A 10,810-nucleotide genomic window follows, 5' to 3' on the forward strand; every position below is an offset into this window, starting at 1 on the left:
GTGTGTTGTGTAGTTTGCATGTTTCTATGCGTGTGAGTTAATGCATGTAAGAATGGTGAAGTGAGTGCGTGTCTGCATGTCAATGTGATAGTGTAAGAATGTGTATCAGTATGTCTGTAAGTATGCGTTTATGAATGCATGTATGCAGTGTGTGTATAAATGTGTGTATGGCGGTATTAGTGTATGGATGGTACGTGTGAGTGTCTGTGCGTGTATGCAGGGAGGGTGGCGGGGTGAGGAGCTCTGTGACTGCTGGAGGTGGGGGGGAGGGGTGATGTGTGCGTGTTTGGCTGTGGGGTCAGTTGCGTATATGGGGGTGAGGTTGTGTTGGTGGATCAGAGGAGGTGGGGGTGTGTGTGTTAATCAGAGGGGGTTGGGTGTGTATGTGTTAATCGAGGGAGTGAGGGTGTGTGTGTGTTGATCGGAAGGGGGGGAGTTTATATGGAGGGAGGGTGGGGGGTGTCTGGTGAGTTTTGGGGAAGAGCCGCCTAGGAAGGAATTCACTGTCACCGGTATGGCCTACCACCATGGTTTTTGTGGTGTTGCAAATGCCACGAAAACCATGGTGGTAGGCAGGCTCATAATGCTGGCGGCGGTACTGTGCCGGCCGCCGGGCTGGACATTGACATCTCCGGCCTGGCGGATGATACCGCTACGGGGGGATGAGTGGAGAAGCAGCCAACCCGCCATTCTCATTATTTGGCAGTATGTACTGCCAGCCTGTTGGCAGTACTACCGCCACATTAACTCTCACCACTGGGGTCATAATGACCCCCTAATTTCCTGAGCATGCTCTGTTAACCTTTTCCCCCAATTTGAATGCGACCCCTGAGGAACGAACACAGGCAAAGTAATGGATGCTGTGCCTGCTTGTGTTCCACTCGCAGGCCACATGGGAAGGTGTGGCGGTCCGCGAGTAGCTCGCGGGCTGTACTATGAGTACCATCGTCCTATGCTATATGGTGCATTTCTGTCCATTCCCCCTGCGCTGCTGCCGTTTCAGCAGCCTAGTGCCAATGCAGGCACCGTCGCACCATATTGCAAGGAAGCCTATGTTCTCAGCAGGATTGTTTTTGTGCAGCAAGAGGCCCGTTAGAAGTACATGTCCTTCCTTTTAATTACAAAGCACCCTGCCATATGGGCTACCTATAACCTACCTTTGTGGTGATTTATATGTAATAAAAGGGGATTTTAAGGCTTGGCGAGGGGGTTTAAATGCCAAGTCAACATGGCAGTGTTACATTGCATTCAGGCTGGAATGGCAAGCCTGGAACAAGTTTTAGAGTGCTACTTAGGTGGGCCGCACAATAAGTGCAGCAGACCTCTTGGTAGCATTTAATTTACAGGCCCAAAGCATATAATATACCATTCTACAAGGGCCTTATGGTAAATTAAATATACCCATTAGGTATATGTCTTGTTTAAAGGAGTGGGTACAAGCACTTTAGCACTGGTTAGCAGTGGTAAAGTTCACAGACTCCTAAATCTAACAGAAGCAAACATGCAGCAAAAACGGGACACAAGTAGGTAAAGCATTTGATGGAAGACCACTCTAAGGCTGACTGGTCTAACAAATACAATGTCAAAGTTTTAGTAGTGTTGAGGCAGAGAAAGTGAGGAAGGGAAACTGGGCCACTGGTGACTGGGTGAGTTGAGCAAACCTTGCTCAATGTTTCTAAGAGTCTCTCCATGGACACTTTTCTCTGGTATTTAGATAAAGTGGCTATGGTTGGATGAGCAAATTCTGGTGTGTGTTTATAGTCAAAATTCATCAAAAAGATGTCCATGCAGTGCTCTGACCAGGACACTGATCTGACTGCTATGTCAGCAGAAAAAAACATATCCAAAGAATGGCTCGCAGTATAGGTTGGGCTTGATATTAGTGGAGTAAAGCCTTTGTGGTTTTGTCAAGTACTATCATTTTAATTTGATGTCTTAATTTCCCAAGATATTAACTGAGATCAACTGTCTGTATTCTCCCCTCTAATAAAGATCCCATCACCTTGTTAAGAAATTTTGCCTAAGGACATTTGGAAAAACAATTGTTCATTACAATTGATAATATTAACAAAATGACCCAAACAGTAGTGTGTCCTAAAATGTACACTACTGATCTGTGGAATCATAGGTATCCAAGCCATGTTTCCCACTTGATGCAGCTTGCTAAACATGAAATACAATTTGTTACATGCCTGCCAGTCTGATCCATAGCAGACCATCACAAATATCTCACCATGCACTTTTATTTGTTGCTGACATTTAACTGTGCCCAAAATACAATATCTAATTAATCTGGAAAGCAATTTACAACTACCAATCTACCAGATAGTCTATCTAGGCATTCTAACTCTGAACATACTCTCTGATACATATCCGGCTCCCTCAATATGCCTACTTCTTCATCCCTTTCATTTTCCAACCATTCTTAACTCCACATCCTGCTCCACACAACCTCACAATTCACCGTCTAAAATGGCATCTACCAGAATTGTTGTATTTTGTGTTCATCACTTCATCAATTCAATTCGTATAGCAATAAACAGGTTGTGCATTATGCTCTGCATTTCTAGAACATACTTGACTGAAAACTCCTCTAACCAGTAAAAACAATTAACAATGCATGATGAGGCTCTAGAGGCACCACTGTGGTGCAAATATGGCAAACATGTCAAGTCACTTTGGAAGAACAAATTCTGAGCTCTAAACATTAGTTCTGAAATGTTTAACGCCTTACTAACATACTAACATACTAGCAAGCCTCTCTTGATCAATGATTATTTACAGTCTTTCTCTCGCAATGCTCTCAATGCAAATGCAAACTGCATAGTTCCTTTCCTTGTTTTACCTGTAACAACAGAGCATTGAACTTGTGGCCCTGACATCAATACCTATTGCCATCCTTTCCCTAAGGTCAAGCAACTTTAAAGTGCAGCAGAAGATCTGGTAATTCTTAAGGACTTACACAACTGGCTTCAAAATCAGCTCTCTTAACACTTATGTTTAACCTGAAATCTTATTCACAAATGTTTTATAACATCCTGCTTGTTCAAGAACAATTTGAATTGGTCTTTGTTCTCAGAATTAGTTTTTTTTCAATAGGTTACTGCCTTCTCACCATAAACTTTGCTCCTTCCTTGGATAGTGATCACAAAATGGTGGCGTTCCCCGGCAGAATGTGAATAGGGTTGTAGCTTGGTCAGTAAGATTGGGGGGGGGAGCTGAGCTTCAGATTTTCCGATAACCACGCTGGCATATAATTTTAAAATAAATTATGCAACAAGCAGGGTGCATGAGAGGAGCGTAAGAGCAGTGGAAAGGGGTAGGACTGCAAATTGGTGGGCATACTAAGTGAGAGAAAATTTAAGGCCTGATTTAAGAAAAGTGGCACTGCACCTAGTACAGGGCCACTTTTCTTACGCCCCTTAGTGCCCCCCCTAACGCCACCATGTGCGCGCCGTATCTAGGATATGGCACATCATTGTGATAATTGGGGTAACTAGCTTCAAAAAATGTTACGCTAGTTTAGCAGGATTAGCATAAAAAATGTTGGGTCTAATCCTCAAAACCCCATTTATACCCATTGTGAACAATGGTGTGCCTTCTTTTAACGCCTGCTCTGAGGGGAACTCCCCTTTTGCATTCATTATGCCTGGCACAGGATAATGTAGGCTAAGGGTTACAAAGTGGTGTAATGCATGCATTACACCACTTTATAAATTTAAAGCAGCGATTTTGGCCTCGTTGGGCCACAATAGGGTAAAAAAAAAAATTATATTAATGTGGCGCAAGGAGGTGCTCTGGGCTCTTAAATCTGCCCATTATTATTTGGTAAAATAACAGAGTGTGTGTGCGTTTCTATCTGTGTGTAAGTAAAAATTCCTGGTAAAATCCGACGGACAGTTCACCATACGCGACTGAAAGCCTTTGCACCCAGCTATTCATCAGGTAATATATTTATTAGGGGGATGAAATACCCCAAGCACCGCCCTGAAGCTACGCCCCTAAATGTGAAGAGAGGGCCCTGAATCTCATTTCACAGATGTTCCATTGCCTTGTAGTGAATGGGTCCCCCCTAAGGGTAATGCATTCCCTGAATCGTTGGGGGCTCCTCTGCTCCGCACAGGCTGCAGGGGCCTTCCTCATGCCCCTGATGATTGACGCAGATATTCAGCCTCCTGTAATGTAAAATTACACTTCCCTTCGGCCATCATTAACCTCACTTTTATCAAACCCTTATATACTTCACCCAGAATTTACTACTATAGTAAGTATGATAAACATGTCTGATGCAATTCAAAGCTCCCTATGAAAGTAACATGTAAAAGTGGCATCACATTATTAACATATATTTGTCATAATGTTATCTAAATATTCATATCTTCTGCTACGTTTCTTCATCAGCTGAACCCTACTTCATTTTTTTTTTCCAGCTGACATCTATGCAGTGGCTGTATGGGGACCACACAATGTTGGAAATGATTGAGAAAAAACGATCTTTGTGCAACGAAATCAAGGCACGTCAAAAAACAGAGAAAGGACTCTGCAAACAGGACAGCATGCCAATTCTGCCAAGCTGGAAGAAGAACAGTGGGGCCAAGAAATATAGCCCTCCTCCTTATCCTAAGCAACAAACTGTATTTTGGGACACCGCCATATGACCATGTCTTCACTGAGGAATTTACACAGCTTTTTAAGGTTTTGATTGCGCTGGTACAGCACTTGCTTACTTAATTGAGCAAAATCCCTGGAATGGAAATGTAACTTCAACAGATGTCCGTCCACACTGGAATTGCTTTGTGTATCAGAATACATCGAATCAAGGAAAATATATTTATTACAGGATGACGTGGGGGGGAAAAGGGCCTCTTAATCAAAAAACATATATACAATGTACATATGTAATACATTTATGAAAAACACAAATAGTTTTTCTTTATAAGATATAAGTAAAGATTATGAACATTTATATTATAAAATGTAGTAACTGCATACACTTTTATTACTGCTTTTATATGTGATAATCTGACTTTATTGTTTTCAGTAATTAAAAGTCTCTTTGCTTTGGCCTCCATGGGGAGGCATGTGTTTTCCTTGTTTCAACTTAAAGTCTGAAGTCGGTCAGCTTGTGGTAATTTTACACTCTTAGGCCCATATTTATACTTTTGTAGCGCCCCATTTTTGTCACTTATTGACACAAAAGCGGCACAAACTTACAAAATACAATAGTATTTTGTAAGTTTGCGCCTCTTTTGCTTCAAAAAGAAGCACAAAAGCGGCGCAAAAAAGTATAAATACGGGTCTTAAAACATATTGACAGCTACATCTCACAAGGTAACAGTAGTTGCTAACCAACTTTTAAGCTATTCATTCGATGGCATAACTAACAAGGAATCAATGATAATGTGAATATCTAATTTTGTTCCAAGAAGCAGTATATACAAATGTTTATGTATGTTTGATTACTCATGTCTTGTTTTTATTCATTTAAATTGCTGGAAAAGGTGAACACCTAACCAGCAAGAAGAGACCACGGTTCACTGTGACCCCCCCCCCCATTGCACAGCATAGGAAAAAATAAAAAATATTGTTATTATGTAATTATTGCAACGCAATATTGAGTCAAGCCTAAAATACTCACATACACATTAATGGTTGGACTGCTTACATTTTATCTGTGCCCATTACAATAGCAAGTTGACTTGGAATTTAGGCATCTATATGTGCCCGTATATGGAGAGAGAGAGAGAGAGAGAGAGAGAGAGAGAGAGAGATATAGAATTAACTATAGATGGGAAACTGTGACTATCAGGAATGCTATTCACTCAGGGGACCTGAGTGACATCAAGTAGACAACAAAAACAAAGCTTGAGCTGTTTACCATTACTCTCAGAACCGGAAGTGATATTATAGACAATATAAAAACATTTTTATAGCACACACAAAGTAACATTAAAAAAACATGAAAGTATATCAGAGGCCCTGGACTTCATCATCTTAATTAAAACCCCAATTCACTTTTGAGGCCTTTATCATGCTTGGCCACCAGGACTATGCACCCAAGAAGGGCAGAATTATGCAGCAGCGTTAGCTAAATTATGCATGAAGACAAGGCAAATTATGCGGTAAATTTTCAAGCAGAAATATGTTAATGTGTTTTAGCTGAAACACATTTTGTTGCGATTCACACAGAAAACTATGTGACAAGTGTAGTAAATTGATGTGTGTGCTGAACACTGAAGCCACAAAATCTCATAATTTCACTAGCCCTGACAACTGTCCCTTGCTTTATCAACAACCCATTCATGAAAGGTATTCAAAACCTAAACAGTCTAATTCCAATCAGTTTCTTTTGTTAGGTTCACCATGTAGAGAACAGCTTCAAAATGTTCTTCCTTCTAAAGACATAATTTGTTTTACACGGCAAAGGGTGGTTATTCCAAAACTGAACTTTCTAATCTATACAATTAATTATTGTTCTCTTATTACTACAGACAATCAACCATTACTGTCTAGTTTTTCACTAACAATTTTCTTTCAATAAACATGTTCCTAATTAAAAATACACTTGTTTTCAAGCACACTATCCCAAAAGTAAGTAAATCATATAAAACTTCCATACTTAGTAGCATGTAATGTGGTGGTACATTTTCATCTTGGGCTTCTGGTGATACAAAGCACTCGACCTTCGTCCTTCTGGTTTATGATTTCACCAGACCCCCGTGGTGGCAATATTAAGCCTTATCACATGGTTACCTGTTATATGCCCTTTACAAATGCATGCACACATATGCTGTACGTCTATTAACACTCCAAAAATGACAATTATCTTTGCTATAGATGTGATGAGCAAACTGATAAAATGTAATGATTGTCCCTAAATTAACCAAACCTGTACTTATAATTGTGAGGGTACTCCCTAAATATAGTGATATGATGACTACACTATCAGTAGTGTCAATAAAAGCTCATTTATTCTAGAGGTTAAATAGGTATACTTTCATTCCCATCCTTCTCAGGCCTCTTTTTGAAGTTTTACAATGGCCACGCAAGTTTTAATATACCAAATTAATACAGGGTCAGAAAGAAGTTGTGAACTGCACAAGGAAAGATTATTTACTAACTTGCATGAGGCAAAACAAAGGATATAAATTATTAATATAACAAGAAAAAGACACAGAAACAGTATTTCAGCCTCTCAAATGAGAAATATTGATTGAAGTAACATTTTGTTAAGAGGAGCAGGCCAACAGTCATGTTTGGTGTGAAATCCACAAATACATGGGTTGCTAATCAGCACTTCTCCTGCACTCGAGAAATAGGTCTAATGGTAGTTTGTCTTGACAGTGCAATCCACATGTCCCTAATAGCTTGAAATTCATATGTAGGAAAGATCAAAGATAAGCATCCAAGAATGAAAGATAGGCAGAGTGGGAGGAAAGGGTGGAAGAGAGCTATTGTATTATTTGAAGAAGACTGGAGAAAGCTCCACTTCAATCAGGCACTTAATGGGAGGTCAGTAAATATTTGGTGAAATATGGTCTAGGATTCACACAATCCAGAGGTCAGAGGGGTGAAGAGCTGGAGCTATGTTCCACATATTGAAATGTGTGGACAATGATTGAACCATGCAACCTGTCACTCTCAGAGTGCTGTTAACACTTCACTGAAACTATATAGGGGGTGTGAGGGCGGGACTAATTTTCTGGAAAAACAGTCAGAATTTGTTGCTTAAGAAGTAGAGTTAGAGAAGGAGTGTTAATTTTGCTGGCATACACCAAATACAAGCAGCTTTGTAAAATAGAAACAAAACAGATGAGTCATTGAGACATGTTGCTATCATTTACTAATCCACACACAACCTGCCTATCACTTTTGCAGCTGTTTATTTCATCAGTTCCACCATACTTCCAAAAAATGCTTACTACTTAAAGTCTTCATATTTTGTTGTAAAACTGCTCATGAACTGTTCTCCCTCAGCTGAATTGTACACTTTGGTCAGCTCTTGAGGTATACAAAGGATATCGTTCACACAAAACCATTTGAGCCCTTGAACACTCACAATGTTTCTGATTAATGCACTCATTCAATATCTTAGCCTACAACAGCAAGTTATAACCCGGTGTTATCATTAATATCACACCTTTTCTCAGTGCCTTATGTTTGGATTAGATTAGCAGTTGAAGCAATAGAATTTAAATATTTGTTCTATCTACTAACATATGTAATCATTTGAATATTATAATACCTTTCAATATTCATGTCAAGAAAGCACACATTTTCGGACAGTCTAATCATAGATTTTGGGGCTGTTTGTACATATTCAAAAATGTTGCACATTGCTTATAGCCCATTTAAGAAGTTGTTTTGATTGGGAAAGAGTAAAGGCTATTGTCTACCTGAGTTGGCCTAATAACAGCTATCACATTACGTTTGAATCCATGAGTTACCATCAATAGGTCACACCTATCAGTTGTGCATACAAGAGGGAAAATCCTTTATCTGTATCAAACACTTTTGTTAAAGTATTGTTGTTTTGGGTAGTATAATTTTTTTATCTTTTGTGTGTGTATGTGAGAGAAGGAGTGAGAGAGAAAAAATTTCTCTTTCTATTTGATACAATGACTGCTTCCATATTTTGTCTAATCTGTCAGTTGTGCAGAATTATTTCATACGTATATTTAAAGTATAGTAGATGCCATTGATATTTGTAACCCCATCTGCTGCAGGATGCTATGCTATTCATGAAAGCCACACCTCCAAGCCCAACCCTACTGCCTCATTATTGTTAAAGTATAGTAGATGCCATCGATATCTGTAAAATCATCTGCTTCAAGATGCTATGCTACTCATGATAGAAACACTTCCAAGCCCAACACTACTGCCCCGTGTGTCCTTCCCATTCCAAAAAAATATTTTTATTCATTGTGTTCCTCCCCATAGATTAAAGGTAACTGCTTCACTTGGAAATACATGGTGGCCATCCTGAATTAATCTGCTATGCCCATTGCTGCCATCAAAACCTTGGGTGAGTCACAACAGTAAAACATGATGTCCATATTCTATTCCATACCTTAGATACACTTGCCAATACCTTTGTCACGTATGTCTGTTCTGTAGTATTGCCCTTTTTTAAGTAGGGCTTATCAAACATATAAACTCTTTAAACTTCTCTAACTTCAAAATCCTAACACAATTCTAGCTATGGAGGAATAACTGACCTCATTTAAATCAAGAAAAATGAGTTAACATTACCCATTTAAACACAAGAATACCTGCATTCCAATTTTACAGGGAGGTCACAATGAGGTTGCAGTTTGTTGCTTTGACCAATTTCCGGTCCTTAGCATTTTTTAGAGCATTGTTTGATGTAGAGCAGCATGCCTACTACTCCCTGTTGTTCCAGGGCACCATTTTTGTAATTTTCAATAATCATTTACATATCGCTCTGCCAAAAGCCAAGACAAGTGTAACTTATAGAAAAATATGTAATATATTTTAATGGTGCTGACAAATACTCTAACTAAGCAGTGTGTAAATGAACCAATGAAAGTGACACCCTCCTACCATAGCACTCTTGAACTCTTTCCACAATGCATAGCGGACTGTTTCTCTGTGGTTCTCAATTTTTCTTTAAACCATTTCTAATTTTTGGCATCCTGAGAACTACATCACTTTGGTACCCACCTTATTTTAATCTTTAAGTAGTAAAACAAATGCTATCTGTGTTAGTATTAGCACAACTGGAATTCTCACGTCTCTTCTGATGATAAATTATGACAAAAACAATTGTGGACCTAAAGTCCTATGAATCAGATTTTGCAACAACAGAGCGCTTTTTTGAAATGTATAAAAGCCTCTTCTCATCTCATAAATAGAGGGTTTGCAATTTCAAATCATAAAAAAAGGGTGAAAGAAGAGTTCTCAAAAGGGAATGTATCAATGCTTTGTGACATCAATTGAGATCAAGTTGAAGTGGTAACAGATTTGCAAAAGGAAAGCTGTCCCCTTTGGAGATTGAGTTTGATGGCCTCAAAGGAGCAAGCAGTGATCCATTGGCTTACACGCTATTCACCACAAATATATTTTTTTAAAGCACTCTTTAATGGGCAAAAGCCGCTTCAAAATGTTACTATCTGGAAAAGCTGTTGCTGTGTGGTGGTCTGCTGTCCCTTGCAGACCACCATCCTGCATTTTCAAGATTTCACATAGGGGATGACAGCGACATGTGATTTTAAGTAGGTTAGACATTTGCAAGCCCTTTGAATGGGTCATTGTGATGTTACCTAGAACAGCATAGGCAACAACACATACAATATTCTTGTTCCCCACCAGTGATTGTGTAACTTGGGGAGAGTACATTTTCACTGAGCCAGATCCAGTTCTAGGAAATTCTGAGCTCCAGCTAAAATCATTTTACTGTTTATGTGCTCCATTTTCATTAGCAATAAGATACTTGTTGAGACTATCTGTTGCAATATAGTGTCTCTTGTTGCTACTTTTGGTGGTGTTGTACAACACCTGTCTATAATCACTTTTTTTAAACAGCACTACTTTCAGCAATGCTATTTTCAAAATGTTCCAGTATGAATTTCTTTTCATAAAGGTGGTCGCAATTTAGTGAAACTGGTTACACTTAACCTCATTACTGAGGTAGAGTTTGGATGATTTAGAAATCTAATCTCTTTTATATCCACCACAGTTTAGATTGGTTTATGGGTGTGACAAAGCTAGGTTTCATTTTCACACAATTTAAGTTTCTTAGTTTAGTAATAATCATAAAATGTATACTGTGCTCTTATTTTAATATGAC

At 39.1% G+C, this 10,810-nt stretch overlaps 1 protein-coding gene across 1 annotated transcript in view; it reads left to right on the forward strand.

Annotated features, from left to right (window-relative positions):
- The window catches only part of NYAP2 (neuronal tyrosine-phosphorylated phosphoinositide-3-kinase adaptor 2), a 1,263,566-nt gene extending 1,258,800 nt beyond the window's left edge, over positions 1-4,766 (forward strand). The window contains exon 6 of the mRNA XM_069213495.1: positions 4,431-4,766. Within this exon, the coding sequence (XP_069069596.1) occupies positions 4,431-4,658 (228 nt within the window). The 3' untranslated portion in view covers positions 4,659-4,766. The remainder of the gene's footprint in view (positions 1-4,430) is intronic.
- Positions 4,767-10,810: the final 6,044 nt, after the last annotated feature.

This window comes from Pleurodeles waltl, chromosome 11 (assembly GCF_031143425.1).
Source record: "Pleurodeles waltl isolate 20211129_DDA chromosome 11, aPleWal1.hap1.20221129, whole genome shotgun sequence".
Lineage (NCBI taxonomy): Eukaryota > Metazoa > Chordata > Amphibia > Caudata > Salamandridae > Pleurodeles > Pleurodeles waltl.